The sequence below is a fragment of the Somniosus microcephalus genome, chromosome 27, assembly GCF_052327205.1.
Source record: "Somniosus microcephalus isolate GS21.2 chromosome 27, FLI_Smic_1.0, whole genome shotgun sequence".
Lineage (NCBI taxonomy): Eukaryota > Metazoa > Chordata > Chondrichthyes > Squaliformes > Somniosidae > Somniosus > Somniosus microcephalus.
This window is the reverse complement of record NC_141013.1, coordinates 17,040,641-17,056,677: the sequence shown is the minus strand read 5'-3', so window position 1 is coordinate 17,056,677 and position 16,037 is coordinate 17,040,641. Positions and strand designations below refer to the sequence as shown.

The following is a 16,037-nucleotide window of genomic DNA, read 5'->3' as shown; positions in this document are numbered from 1 at the left end:
TGCCTGCCACTCGGAAAATGACCCGTTTATTCCAACTCTTTGCTTTCTGTCCGCCAACCAGTTCTCTATCCAAGTCAATACCTTGCCCCCAATCCCATGTGCCTTAATTTTGCATGCTAATCTCTTATGTGGGACCTTATCGAAAGCCTTCTGAAAGTCCAAATACACCACATCCACTGGTTCTCCCTTATCTATTTTACCAGTTACATCCTCAAAAAATTCCAGTAGGTTAGTCAAGCATGATTTACCTTTTGTAAATCCATGTTGACTTTGTCCGATCCTGTCACTGCTTTCCAAGTGCTCTGCTATTACATCTTTTATAATGGACTCTAGCATTTTCCCCACTACTGATGTCAGGCTTACCGGTCTATAATTCCCCGCTTTTTCTCTGCCACCTTTTTTGAATAGTGGGGTAACATTAGCTACCCTCCAATCCATGGGTACTGTTCCAGAGTCTATCGAGTTCTGGAAGATGACCAGCAATGCATCTACTATTTCTAGGGCCACTTCCTTAAGTACCCTGGGATGTAGATTATCAGGCCCTGGGGATTTATCGGCCTTCAGTCCCATCAATTTTCCTAACACCATTTCCCTACAAATACTGATTTCTTTCAGTTCCACCCTTTCATCAGACCCTATGTTCCCCGGCATCTCTGGGAGGTTATTTGTGTCCTCCTTTGTGAAGACAGAACCAAAATATGTATTTAGTTGGTCTGCCATTTATTTGTTCCCCATTATAAATTCCCCTGATTCTGACTGCAAGGGACCTACGCTTGACTTCACCAATCTTTTTCTCTTCACATATCTATAAAAGCTTTTACAGTCAGTTTTTATGTTCCCTGAAAGCTTACTCTCATATTCTATTTTCCCTTTCTTAATCAATCCCTTTGTCCTCCTTTGTTGAATCCTAAACTGCTCCCAATCCTCAGGATTATTGCTTTTTCTGGCCAATTTACATGTCCTCTCCTTGGATCTTATGCTATCCCTAATTTCCCTTGTTAGCCACGGTTGAATCACCTTTTTTGTTTTATTTTTATGCCAAACTGGGATGAACAAATTCTGTAGCTCATCCATTCGGTCTTTGAATGTTTACCATTGCCTATCCACCGTCAACCCTTTGAGTGCCATTCCCCAATCAATCCTACCCAACTCGCTCCTCAGACCATCGTAGTTTCCTTTATTTAAATTGAGGACCCTAGTTTCTGAGTCAACGACTTCATTTTCCATCTTAATGAAGAATTCGATCATATTATGATCGCTCCGACCCAAGGGGCCTTGTACAACAAGATTGCTAATTAATCCTTTCTCATTACATAATACTCAGTCTAAGATGGCCTGATCTCTGGTTGGTTCCTCGACATATTGGTCCAGGAAACCATCCCGTAAACACTCCAGGAATTCCTCCTCCACAGTATTGTTACTAATTTGTTTGGCCCAATCTATATGTAGATTAAAGTCACCCATGATGACTGCTGTGCCCTTATTGCACGCTTCTTTAATTTCCCTTTTAATGCCATCCCCAACCTCCGCCTTACTGTTTGGAGGTCTATATACCACTCCCACTAAAGTTTTTTCCCCCTTAGTATTCATCAATTCTACCCATACAGATTCCACATCATCAGAGCTAACATCCTTCATTACAATTGTGTTAATCCCTTCTTTAACCAGTAATGCTAGCCCACCTCCCTTTCCTTTTTGCCTATCTTTCCTGAATATCCCTGGATGTTGAGTTCCCAGTCTTGGCCATCCTTGAGCCACGTTTCCGTAATCCCAACCAAATCATATTCGTTTACCTCTATTTGCGCAGCCAATTCATCCACCTTATTACAAATGCTCCTCGCATTAAGACACAAAGCCTTCAGGCTTGTTTTTTTAATGCTCTTAGACCTATTAGAATTATTATTTACTGTGGCCATGTTTGATTTAAACCGTTGATTTCTCTGACTGCCACTTTTGTTTTTCTCCTTCCTATCTTTTGCTTTTATGTGACACAAAATTCAGCCACTGTTCACTAATCACATAAATACTGTGGCAACAAGAGCAGGTCAGAGGCTAGGTATTCTGTGGCGAGTGTCTCACCTCCTGATTCCCCAAAGCCTTTCCATCATCTACAAGGCACAAGTCAGGAGTGTGATGGAATACTCTCCACTTGCCTGGATGAGTGCAGCTCCAACAACACTCATGAAGCTCAACACCATCCAGGACAAAGCAGCCCGCTTGATTGGCACCCCATCCACCACCTTAAACATTCACTCCCTCCACCACCGGCGTACCGTGGCTGCAGTGTGTACCATCTACAAGATGCACTGCAGCAACTCGCCAAGGCTTCTTCGGCAGCACCTCCCAAACCCGCGACCTCTTCCACCTAGAAGGACAAGGGCAGCAGGTGCATGGGAACACCACCACCTCGAAGTTCCCCTCCAAGTCACACACCATCCTGACTTAGAAGTATATCGCCATTCCTTCATCGTTGGTGGGTCAATATCCTGGAACTTCTTACCTAACAGCAATGTGGGAGTACCTTCACCACACGGACTGCTGCGGTTCAAGAAGGCGGCTCACCACCACCTTCTCAAGGGCAACTAGGGATGGGCAATAAATGCTGGCCTTGCCAGTGACGCCCACATCCCATAAACGAATTTTAAAAAACCCCAAAAAAACAAAACATGGAAGACCTGGTTGAAGGAGATCACAGTGAATGTAACTTCGGGTAAATAATCTTTTGATTTTTGTCTTCATCCTTTTTTCAGTTTTTATGCAGATTCCAGCTGAGGTGGGAATCGTACGCATGTCTCCAACAATGTAGCTCCGTAATTATGTGCGTGGCTGTGGTCAGTCCTCCCTGTATATGGGACGCACCTGGCATCCATTCAATATTCGTCCTGGTGGCACATTTGAGACTGGAACTCACATCCTGCTACTCAAAGGACAGCTGGCTGGAACTGCAATACACAGCCCCACTGTCCCACTCCGTGATCTTTTTAAAATAGCTTGCTCCCTAATTTTAGATTGTAAAATTAGTGTCAATTAGCTGATTTGATATTAATGGACATGAAGTTGATGGTGAAGAAAGGTATGTTCACCTTTCTGTGTCTTTGCATTCTCAGTACACAGCCAGGAAATGCTAATTATTTCACTAATCATATTCTATATTACTATACTTGCAGAGATGACAGGGAGTTTTGAAAGCCACTTTACTCGACCAAAAAAAAAACTTAAAACAAAACAAGGAACTTATCTACCTGACCCCTGCCCCTCTCTTGAGTTCTGTCTTCCCACACCACACATTTTTGCTGTATGACCTAACCTGAGATGCCCCAAAGAGATGAGCAGGACTGGGTAAAATTTTTTCTTCCTTTATTGACACCTCCCCATGGCAGCATGCTGAGAAATGAAATTCTGCACTTGGAGAACTACAAGCACAATCTCACTTCCTACTACACCAGCCTGCAATATGCAATAAAACAATTACATAGGATTACACAGGATAGACGCCACAGAAACAGGCCATTCGGCCCAACCAGTCCATGTCGTTTGTGCTCCACTCGAGCCTCCTCCCGTCGTTCCTTATCTAACTCTATCAGCATCACCCTCTATTCCCTTCTCCCTCATATGCTTATCTAGCCTCCCCTTAAACGCATCTATACTATTTGCCACAATGTATCACACAGAAACTAACTCAAACCAAAGGGAATGAAAAGTCTGAGATGATTCCTGGCCAATATTCCTTTCTCAACCATCACCATCATAGATTCATACAGCACAGGAGGAGGCCAACTCGGTCCATTGTGCCTGTACCGGCTCATTGAAAGAGCTCTCCAATTAGTCTCACTCCCTTACTCTTACCCCGTAGCCCTGCAATTTTTTCCTTTTCACATATCCAATTCCCTTTTGAAAGTTACTATTGAATCTGCATCTACCGCCCGTTCAGGCAGTGCGTTCCAGATCACAACAACTCACTGCACATAAAAAAAATTCTCCTCATCTCCCCCTCTGGTTCTTTTGCCAATTATCTTAAATCTGTGTCCTCTGGTTACCGACCCTCCTGCCACTGGAAACAGTTTCTCCAAATTTACTCTGTTAAAACCCCTCATAATTTTGAACACCTCTATTAAATCTTCTCTTGCTTTTCTTTGCTCTAAGGAGAACAATCTCAGCTTCTGTAGTCTCTCCACGTAACTGAAGTCTTATGTTCTTATGTACTGAACTCCCTCATCCCTGGTTTAATTCTGGTAAATCTCCTCTGCACCCTCTTCAAGGTCTTGACATCCTTCCTAAAGTGTGGTGCTCACAAGTGAACACAATACGTTAATTGTGGCCTGAACAGTGATTTTTAAAGGCTTAGCATAGCTTCCTTGCTTTTGCACTCTATGGGGGAAAAATTCGGTTGATTTGCGCCTCCCATTAGCGCCCTAAGAGGGCACTAACGGGGCGCAAAGCAACTAGAGCCCGGGTGCGGCGGCGCTAACGCCTCCCGCGAAATTCAGGGGAAAGTTAGCGGCGGCGATAACCGTTAACGCCCTGCGGCGCTGCGCCTCCGGCGATGACATCATCGCCATGCGCAGCGCCCCACTTGCACCCCAGCCTCGATCTTTGGTAGCACCCCCTGACTTACTGCTGGACACTATGTCCGACAGGGTCAAGGGGGCCTATCTGCGGCCGGGACACGTAGTGCCGCGATATTCACTCACAGTGCCCCAAGAGGGAGGTGGGCCACTTCCAGTAGCACCCCGCCTCCCTCTTGGGGCGCTACCAGTGAATTTTGCAGTGTGGGGGCGCTAATTCTTTTGTGCCCCGGCGAAGTTAGCGCCCCAAAGGGGGTGCGACCCAATTTTGCCCCCATGCCTTGATCTATAAAGCCAAGGATCTCGTATGCGTTATTAACAGTTTTATCAACTTGTCCTGCCACCTTCAAAGACTTATGTATGAAACCCCTCGGTCTCTCTGTTCCTGCACCGCCCTCAAAATTGTACCATTTCGTTTATATTGCCTCTCCTCATTCTTCCTCCCAAAACGCGCCATTTTACCATTCCCTGCATTAAATTCCAGCTGCCATGTATCTGCCCATTTCACCAATCTATATCCTCCTGAAGTCTGTTGCTATCCTCGTCAAAAAAGGATCATCAGGTCATTCTCCAAATGTTGTTTGTGGGGTCTTGCTATGTGCAAAATAGCTTCTGTGTTTGCCTACATAACAATAGTCACTGCACGCTAAAACAATTCATTTTATGCAAAGTATTTGGAAATGCTTCTAGAGTTTCACACTGACATCAGCTTTTTGGGGGAATAGTCCATGTATCAGTGTCTTCTGACAAAAATCAGTGCAGACTGTGCCTCTCTGCCCTCAGGGCTGTCCCTACCCGAGTCCCATTGCTAATGGAAATGATTCCGGCTGCGGAATTCTTGTGAGAACAGGGTTTGTCGGTGTGGCGCTGAAGGGCGAGGGGTGGGGGAGAATGGATGGGAATAAAGGAGAGAGAGAAGGGGTCGGAGCTGGGGGTTGGTGCATTTGGAGGGTAGAGGGGAGAAGTTTGGAGAGATGCTTTTAGATAGAGGAGGGAGAGCCCCAGCATGTGGTTAGATGTGGAAAAGTGAGGTAACTTTTGAGGGGGTGATCTGGTTGGTCGGCTAAAAATCCAAATGTCAGTTTATTTTCCCTTTTTGATTTAACATTCTATCAATTGTTAAGTATAATAGTGCTTAAAATGACCAGAAAGCATAATTTTTAATCAGTCGCCCTAAGGACGCTAACTTTGCCAGGGCGCTACTTTTAGCGCCCCGAAAAGGTTAGTGCCCCAGCGCCCAAATTTCCCTGGTAGCTCCCACAAGAGGGTGGCAGGGCGCTACTGGAAACGCTCCCCCTATGTCGTGTCGCGGTACTGCAGGCCTTCCTCCCCTTATTAAAGGGGAGGGGCCTTGCGCAGCGTGACCTGGGTCCCAGCTGGGCCACCAGGGATCGGGAGTGCCGGCAAAAGAACCCGGCACTCAAGAGAAGTGCCGGGCTGACGGAGCGCGGCCGGCAACCCGCGGGGGTTTGCATCAGAGGCCGGGGACGGAAAAAGGGGGCAGGTTCTGGCAGGCAGCCAGCAACAAAAATGGCCGCCCGGCACCTCCCCTTTAATTATCGCCACCCCGGCCGCACGTACGCCCCCCCTGACCCTGTCGGACATGGCGTCCGGCGGTAAGTCAGGGGGCGCTACCGAAGTTCACGGCCGGGGCACTGCGCATGGTGGTGATGTCAACGCCCGGCGACGCCGCGCCCGGGCGCTAGATGCTTTGCGCCCTGTTAGGGCGCTAGCGGGAGGTGCAATCAACTAAATTTTGCCCCAAAAAGTTTAAATTTAAGAATAGAGCATGCCCCTGAACAGCACAACCAATTTTGTGCCTTTAACGTCTATATTTTCCTCTCAAAATTTTTATGTACTTATATTTTATTCCCCAATACTTAAGGTAGAAATCCATATAACTACTTGTTTTCACACATCAGGCTTATATCAGGACTGTTCTTGGCTTGACAGCTTTTTGAGGGGTGTCACTTGTTTGAAGCTTTTGGTCAGCTTTTGCTCATTTTCTTGGTTGGTATGCATGGCCTCGCCCCCCTCCCCTATTTCTGTAACCTCCTCCAGCCCTTCAACCCTCTTAAAAACTCTGTGTTCCTCCAACCCTGGCTTCTTTTGCATCCCCCATTCACATCACCCCACCACTAGCGGCTGTGCATTCAGTTGTGTAAGCCCGAAGCTCTGGAATTGCCCCCCGCCACCTCTCCTCCTTTAAGACCCTCCTTAAAACCTACTTCTTTGACCAAGCTTTTAGTCACCCGTCCTAATATCTCCTTCTTTGGCTCAGTGTCAATGTTTGTCTGATTATGCTCCTGTGAAGCACCTTGGGACTTTTTACTATGTTAAGTATGTTATATAAATGCAATTTGTTATGTTTCTTTAATTTACATTTTGTTTCAGGTACAGTCAAACGAATCTGTTACATGATTTCTAAGGGAGGCAGTGAGGCATTGTTACACACACTAGTGAACATGACCAGAATATCTCCTCCAAATTATGATGTGATCTTGCCTTTAATGCACTTAATTGTCAAAGTTGGACAAAGAGGTAAGGCACAGAGTTTAATATTGCACTTCACATTTTGGCATTCTTAACGTTGAGGAAATAACAGAGCAGAGAGAAAGGAAATGTGATGGATGTGGTTTATGCGAATTTTCAACAAAGCATCTGCCAAGGTACCACATAAGAAAACAATGACAAATATAACAGCACATGGAATTAATGGGAATGTGACCACATAGAAAGATGGCAGCCTCTCCATCTAAAGGGCAGAAAGCAAAACATATGGGTAAAAGGAAATAACAACAGAAAATGCTGGAAAAACTCAGCAGGTCAGGCAACATCCGTGGAGAGAAATTTGAGTTGACGTTTCGGGTCGAACCCTTCTTCAAAACTGGAAAGAAAAGAAACTAGATCGAAGGCAGGGCTGCGATCGGACAAAAGAATAAAAGAAACAAAAGAAGTAAAAGAGATTAGAAGCTAGACGAGATGGTAATAGGCTGGGATTAGGTGTAAAGTGTACTGGCAGGGCAAAAGATAGCTGCCAGGTGTGAGAGAGAAACAAAAGGAAAGGGGGGGGGGGGGAAAGGAGTGGAACAATTACAAGAGAAAATGAAATGGGGGCCGAGCTTATGATCTGAAATTGTTGAACTCGATATTGAGTCCGGAAGGCTGCAGAGTGCCTAATCGGAAGATGAGGTGCTGTTCCTCGAGTTTGCGTTGAGCTTCCGTGGAACAATACAAGAGGCCAAGGACGGTGAGGTCCGAGTGGGAATGGAGCGGTGAATTAAAATGACAGGCGACCGGAAGCTCGGGGTCACCCTTACGGACTGAACAGAGGTGTTCCGCAAAGCGGTCACCCAATCTGCGTTTGGTCTCCCCAATGTAGAGGAGACCGCATCGTGAGCAGCGAATACAGTATACTAGATTGCGAGAAGTACAAGTAAATCGCTGTTTCACCTGGAAGGGGTGTTTGGGGCCCTGGACAGTGGGAAGGGGGGAGGTATAGGGGCAGGTGTTACATCTCCTCCGCTTGCACGGGAAGGTGCCAGGCGAAGGGGAAGGGCTGTTTGGGGTGATAGAGGAGTGGACTAGGGTGTCTCGGAGGGAGCGGTCCCTGTGGAATGCTGAAAGGGGAGGGGAGGGGAAGATACGTTTGGTGGTGGGATCACTTTGGAGGCAGCGGAAATGCCGGAGGATGATCCGTTGAATGTGGAGGCTGGTGGGGTGAAAGGTGAGGACAAGGGGAACCCTATCGTGGTTCTGGGAGGGAGGGGCAGGGGTGAGGGCAGAAGTGCAGGAGATAGAATGGACACGGTCGAGGGCCGTGTCAACCACGGTAGAGGGGAATCCTCGGTTGCGGAAAAAGGAAGACATGTCTGAAGCACTGGTGTGGAAGGTGGCATCGTCGGAGCAGATACGGCGGAGACGGAGAAACTGGGAGAATGGAATAGAGTCCTTACAGGAAGCGGGGTGGGAGGAAGTGTAGTCCAGGTAGCTGTGGGAGTCAGTGGGCTTGTAGTGAATATTGGTCGATAACCTATCCCCAGAGATGGAAGCTTCTTTGACTAGGAAGCTATAGTTAGTAGCGTTCCATAGGAGTCTATACTGGGGCTGCTCTAGTGTACTATATTGATCTAATCATCTTGACTCAGGAATTGAGAAACAATATCGAAATTTGCAGATAACACCAAAGTGGGGATCTGGCCATTTGTGTCAAATATTGTGAAGGACTGCAGGAGATAAGTTAGCAGGATGGGCTGCTGTAGTTCAGTGTAGAAAATTATGAAGTCATGCATTTTAAAAGTAAGAATTGGTTAAAAAGAAAAAAGCTGTGCTTTAAATGGTAAGATTTTAAATGGAGTAGACGAACAGAGGTCAGCATGGTGGCATAGTGGTTAGCACTGTTGCCTCACAGCACCAAGGACCCAGGTTCAAATCCGGCCTCGGGTGACTGTCTGTGTGGAGTTTGCACATTCTCCCTGTGTTTGCGTGGGTTTCCTCCGGGTGCTCCGGTTTCCTCCCACAGTCCAAAGATGTGCGGGTTAGGTTGATTGGCCATGATAAAAAAATTGACCCTTAGTGTTAGGGGTGATTAAATACGTGGGGTTACGGGGATAGGGCTTGGGTGGGATGGCTGTCGGTGTAGGGACCGGGTGCTAGGGTTTGGATGATCAGCCATGATCTCGTTGAATGGCGGAGCAGGCTCGAAGGGCCGAATGGCCTACTCCTGCTCCTATCTTCTATGTTTCTATGTCAGCATAAAGAGGTAAGGCCATAAAAAAGGCAAATGGGATCTTTGATTTTGTATCTAGCAGCTCAAAAAATAAGCAGGGGATCTAATGTGGTACTTGTAAAAGACCTTAGATAGGCAATGGGTATGGTTTATGAGAATTCCGTGTTGGATATTGTGTACAGTTTAGGGCACCCCCTTATAAAATTGATATAAAAGCAAATTGTTTTAACAGAGTGACTACTGCCAACGTTCTTCTGCGCATAAATGTTAACTTTCATTAGCCGATATAAACATGAATTCAACTTTTAATTTTAATTTTCTTCCTCTGACGCGACTCAGTTCGACAGCAGTGATCTCTTTCCCCACCCCCTCCCCTCCTTTCTCTCTCGTCCTTGTTTTACAAAGAGGACCATTAAGCATATGGCGGGCAAGTAGAAATGTGGAGAAAAACACCATTACAAACCTGATGAGTCGAAATGGCTTCTTACCTTCAATGATTCTATAAACAGTGACTTTCATGATAGGGGGGCCACCCACAGTCGTCAAAGATAAACTTCTGAATATTCGTCCCGATGCCATTTTGATCACTTGACTAGCGGCATGATTTATTGTCACTGGATCTGAAGGTTTATTGGATTATCTGTTATTTTGTCACAGACAGGAGGTTTGGACAAAAAGCTCAAGAAATTGGAACCATAAATGAGACCTTGAGCCTGCTGAAGCACTGTCTACCCCACCCCAAGTACGCCACTCCCTGTCTGTGGGTTCTCAAGATCTATGCTTCCAGTGGTAAGTGTCATGGAAGGTCACTGAAGTCACAGACTTGGAAACTTTAAACGACTGCTTCTAAGAATCCCTAGTGTAACCTCTAATAATTAACAACTTTATAATTGACTCCAGTATTTCTGTCCCTATAGGCTTCCGTTTTAGTGGAAGGCGATTCTTACGATTGTACCTCCTAAGCTTGTCGAGAGATTCGAATCAAATTAGCTGGCTCTGGTAGCACACCTGTCCTAACTTATTTCAGCATCTTTGCGCCATTTCCTCTGGGCTTCATGTTACATACAAACATACGAATTAGGAGCAGGAGTAGGCCACTCGGCCCCTTGAGCCTGCTCCGCCATTCAATAAGATCGTGGCTGATCCGATTACTCCACATTCCCGCCTACCCCCGATAACCTTTCACCCCCTTGCTTATCAAGAATCTATCTACCTCTGCCTTAAAAATATTCAAAGACTGCTTCTACCGCCCTCTGAGGAAGAGAGTTCCAAAGACTCACGACCCTCTGTGAGAAAAAAGTTCTCCTCATCTCTGTCTTAAATGGGCGACCCCTTAATTTTAAACAGTGACCCCTAGTTCTAGATTCTCCCACAACAGGAAACATCCTCTCCACATCCACCCTGTCAAGACCCCTCAGGATCTTATATGTTACATTCCTTTACTCCTTCCCTTTCTTCCATGACTGAATGTTCCCACTTCAGTTATCATCTTGGAGAACACTGACCTCTTGAATAGTTAAAATTGTTGTGAAATATTCACGTAAGAGGCTGTACTGATCGCTTACCCAGTTTGATTGTTCGATCAAGGATGTCAGTGGTCCTTAATACCTTATTACAAATTTACTTACAGAAGTGCGTTCTCATTTCCCACATCAATTTTAATTTGTTTCTTCAGTTTTCACACACTTTGACCATATATTTTTTTCCCTTCATTTTAACAAATGTAAAACACTAATATTTATCTTGTCTCCCCACTTAATTATATAAGTATAGCTTTTGACATTGTCCCCCTCAGTATATAGCTGTTAAATGTTTCTAATATTGCCCTCCTGCAGTATATAGCTGTTATTTATTTCTGATATCGCTTTGCATAGTGGTTATATATTCCCGATGTCCTTGTTTTGTGATAACAAACTGTTATAGAAAAAAATAGGAGCAGGAGTAGGCCATTCGGCCTTTCGAGCCTGCTCCGTCATTCAATATGATCATGGCTGATCTTCTATCGCAATACCATATTCCCGCTCTCTCCCCATACCCCTTGATGCCTTTTGTGTCTATCTCTATCTCCTTCTTAAATATATTCAGTAAATTGGCCTCCACAGCCTTCTGTGGTAGAGAATTCCACAGGTTCACCACCCTCTGAGTGAAGGAATTCCTCCTAATCTCAGTCCTAAATGTCCTACCCTGTATCCTGTAGACTGTGACCCCTCGTTTTAGATCCCCCAGCCAGGGGAAACATCCTCCCTGCATCCAGTCTGTCTAGCCCTGTCAGAATTTTATACATTTCCACGAGATCCCCTCTCATTCTTCTAAACTCTAGTGCTCCGGTTTCCTCCCACAGTCCAAAGATGTGCGGGTTAGGTTGATTGGCTATGATAAATTGACCCTTAGTGTTAGGGGGATTAAATACGTGGGGTTACGGGGATAGGGTGGGATATGTGTTGGTGTAGGGGTTACGGGGATCGGGTGGGATATGTGTCGGTGCAGGCTCGATGGGCCGAAATGGCCTCTATCTGCACTGTGGGGTTTCTGTGATTCTGTGATTCTGTGAATACAGGCCTAGTCGACCCAATCTCTCCTCATACGACAATCCTGCCATCCCAGGAATCTGTCTGTCTCACTTATCGGTCTCACATTGCCCTTCTGCAGTATGCGTCCAATCCCCAACACTTGCATCTAATCACGGCCTGCTTTATCTGGTACATGTCGAGTTCCAGGGAATTTTAACTGCCATACCTATTTACTAAACAAAAATAAAACAAGTCAATAGTAGAATGAGATTAGACTGGGTGGCTCAATTTGCCAACAACACTAGTCTTTTTTTATTTGTTCATTCACGGGATGTGGGCGTTGCTGGCAAGGCCAGCATTTTTTGCCTATCCCTAATTGCCCTTGAGAAGGTGGTGGTGAGTGTCTCGCTGGGCCATTTCAGAGGGCAGTTAAGAGTCAACCACATTGCTGTGGGTCTGGAGATAGAGGCCAGCAGATTTCTTTCCCTCAGGGAAAAGTGAATTAGATGAGTTTTTATGACAATCCATTAGTTTCATGGTTTCCATTTATTCCAGGTTTATTTAATGAACTAAATTTAAATTCCCCAGCTGCTGTGGTGGGATTTGAACTCATGTCTCTGGATCGTTAGTCTAGGCCTCTGGATTACTAGCCCAGTAACATAACCACTAATAATAACAGAAAATACTGGAAACACTCAGCAGGCCAGGCAACATCCGTGGAGAGAGAAACAGAGTTAACGTTTCAGGTCTGGGACCCTTCATCAGAACTGGAAAAAGCTGGAGATGTAACAGATATTAAACAGGTGCAGAGACTGGGGGGGGGGGGGAGGGGAGGAAGGAATTGAAGGAACATACTGTGCTTATGTAAGAGGCATTTTATCTTTCCTGCCTCTTACAAAAGCACAGTATGTTCTTTCAATTCCTTCCTCCCCTCCCAACCCCCTCCCCTCACCCCCGCCCCACAACCTCTCCCTGTCTCTGCACCTGCTTAATATCTGTTAAATCTCCAGCTTTTTCCAGTTCTGATGAAGGGTCCCAGACCTGAAACGTTAAATCTTTTTCTCTCCACGGATGCTGCCTGGCCTGCTGAGTGTTTCCAGCGTTTTCTGTTGTTATTTCAGATTTCCAGCATCCGCTATTGTAACATAATCACTATGCTACCATGCAATCTTGATGGGCTGGATGGCCTATTCCTATACTGTAACACACTGAGACAGTGTTTACTCCTTACCTGATAATCAGGACCGCAAAGACTGTGTGCAGCAACATCAGTTGACCCAGCCACTAAACTGCTTTGCACACCAGTACTAGATCTCCCTGATAATTTGGGCAAGTGTGTGATATCACTATGACCTCACCAGAATTTGTTTATATTTGTCACCACACTTTAGGAAGAATGTAAAGGCCCTTGCGAGGGTGCAGAGGAGATTTACCAGAATGGTTCCAGGGATGGGGGATCTTAGTTACAAGGACAGGTTGGAGAAGCTGGATTTGTTTTCATTAGAGCAAAGGAGGTTGAGGGGTGATTTGATAGAGGTGTACAAGATTATGACGGGTTTGGATAGGCTAGACGGGGAAAGGCTGTTCCCACTAGTTGATGGTACAAGGACTAGGGGACACAGATTTAAGGTTTTGGGCAAGAGATACATGGGGGATGTGAGGAAAAACTTGTTTACGCAGCGAGTGGTGAGGACCTGGAACTCGCTGCTGATGGAAGTGGTGGAAATGGAGACACTCAATGTTTTCAAGGGGAGACTGGATAGGCACTTGAGGGAAATAAACTTGCAGGGCTACGGGGATAGAGCAGGGGAATGGTACTGACTGGATTGCTCTACAGAGAGCCGGCACGGACTCGATGGGCCGACTGGCCTCCTTCTGTGCCGTTATGACTCTGTGACTCTATTTGATATATTTCATGCTGCCTTTACAGTTGCAACTGGTGCTGCAATGGGTAAGAGTGGAATTACGAGACTCCTGCTTAACCTGATATCTCCATACACAACCAGGAACACGAGGGCTATAAGGTAAGGATTGAGGTCTGCCACAATGTAATTGTGCTGTGCTAATCTTAGAGTACAATCTGCCTCAGGGCAATGTCTCCCTGCTTGACTGAATGAATGGTTTTGTTTTCAGCTAAGTCATTGTGACGTTCAAATAAACATGAATAGTATTTAGTATTAAAGTCATGTTCTGCCCCAGGGCAGATCCTAACTCAAGTCTCAGGCATGGGATTCTTGAGCCACTTACTAGGGAAGAGTAACTGAGGTGGTTCCCAGTTGCTTTCCTCATCGTTTTTATCTTCAGTTTACCTTCTCCCAGATGGTTCTGCAACAAAGGTTAAAGGTCCCCACTTACCCTGGATGATCGTTTGCGTTCTAAGCTCCCTCGACAAGACCTCACACTTCGCTCTTGCTAGGCTTTCAACGTTGAGTTGATAAATGCGGAGTGCGGGGCCAATTATCTTGGTTGGTTGGTCCTGAAAGGGACCTTTGGTTGACATGCTCGATGCTTTCATGCTTTTCAGACCGGGAGGCCGCTTTCGGCGTTCGGTCGTCTTCTTGATGACATTAGCTGGCAAGTTCTCGGTGAACTATCACACACGGGGAGACCACGTGTAGGTTGTCATCAGCTCCCTGGGAGGCACCTCATTTCTCCACTCGGCATCTCAGGAGGCCATTGAATGGATAGCCAAACTAGACATCCCCCCTCATATCATATGAAACAACAACAACCCTTAGTAATGGGAAGGGAATGCACATATTGGACAGGAGCAGCCGGTATTCAGAGCAGGCACTCGCTGGTTCTGTCTGGAGCCAAACCCCCTTCTGGCTCAGAGGTTGGAATATTATCATGGAGTCAGTGGCCACTCTGTCCGGACGCAAGTGCTTGGTCGGATATCAACCCAATATTCTAGTCTCCACTCGTCAGGAATTTCTGACTCAGTAATGCTACCACTAAGCCAAGACTCACCTCTAGTAATAAAGTACTGCAGTTTAAATAGAGGGTTTTCAGTATCTGCTGTGAATTCTAAGATATCTTGGTTTCCATTGCTGATAAGAGAAAAATACTCACAAATGTTACATCGAGGCAGAGAGCAGCAAAGAGAATTGCAGAAATACAACACGCAACTATTTATTGGGTTACGTTATTTATTCATTTATGGTAATTAATACTTTATACTTCCTGTTTATATTGTTTACTAGTTTATATTTATTAAATTGTTTAATTCACCAGTTAACCCTAATGTTCGTTTATACTATTTACTCACTTACATTTGCCAATTTATTTATTAGCTCATATTTACTAGTTTATATTAGTTATATTTATTGGTTTATATTATTTACCATTTTATTTATGTACTAGTTTGATTATGTACCAGTTTACATTATCTACTAGTTTATATTATCTACCAGTTTATATTATCTACGTTTATATTATCTACTAGTTTGATTTATGTACCAGTTTATATTATCTACCAGTTTATATTATTTATTAGTTTGATTTATGTACCAGTTTATATTATCTACTAGTTTATATTCACAAATTCCCAAAATTGACTAACACATTTTTTGCTGGCTAATATATGCGAGTTTATATTGTTTACAAGTTTATATTTGTAATTTATATAGTATTATTTATTAGTTTCTGTTATTTATCTATGATATATTAAAAGTCTTACATCTGTGCACACTTCCTGTCAGCTCTTTGATTCTAAAGATTGTTGTGTCCACACTGATGGTGGGAAGCGCCTGTCTCAACAAGCGACATTGTAGTTAGGTGTGGTGTGCTGCAGCACCACCACTGGTGGGAGGATGCACTTACAACACCACAGGTTGACACAGGCAGTTTTCATTAGAAATGTGGATGTAGGAATTTATAATATAAATCTAAAAATAAGGACAGAATGTGTGACTTTAAAATGGAAACTGAATTACTCCCCTGGTCCAATTATCCCCTCGCCCGCTAATCCCGCTTCACCTTAAGAGTACACTTAGCCTTGATTCTCCATCTGCAATGCCACAGGAGATTGATTAGTATTTACAAATTTATATTATGTACTACAGGAAACTCTCGATTTACCGGCACCTAAATAACCGGAAATCTATGTTAACTGGCAAAATTCAGGAGTAGGTTCAGGTAAGTTTTACTTCATATTAGTGGCCGTTCCTGGATCTGTGGCCGTGTAACCGGAGTTCCTGCACCTGTTGCTGTGCAACAGGGACGCCTGGATAT

General features: G+C 44.9%; 1 protein-coding gene across 4 annotated transcripts in view; it reads left to right on the top strand.

Moving 5' to 3' along the window:
- agbl1 (AGBL carboxypeptidase 1) overlaps positions 1-16,037 on the top strand; it is a 268,365-nt gene that overhangs the window by 20,919 nt on the left and 231,409 nt on the right. For 2 of the 4 annotated variants that reach the window (XM_085968575.1, XM_085968578.1), the window contains exons 3-5: positions 6,960-7,106; positions 9,952-10,083; positions 13,735-13,828. In XM_085968575.1, the coding sequence (XP_085824701.1) occupies positions 6,960-7,106; positions 9,952-10,083; positions 13,735-13,828 (373 nt within the window). The remainder of the gene's footprint in view (positions 1-6,959; positions 7,107-9,951; positions 10,084-13,734; positions 13,829-16,037) is intronic. The other 2 variants (XM_085968576.1, XM_085968577.1) reach the window with 2 other exon arrangements.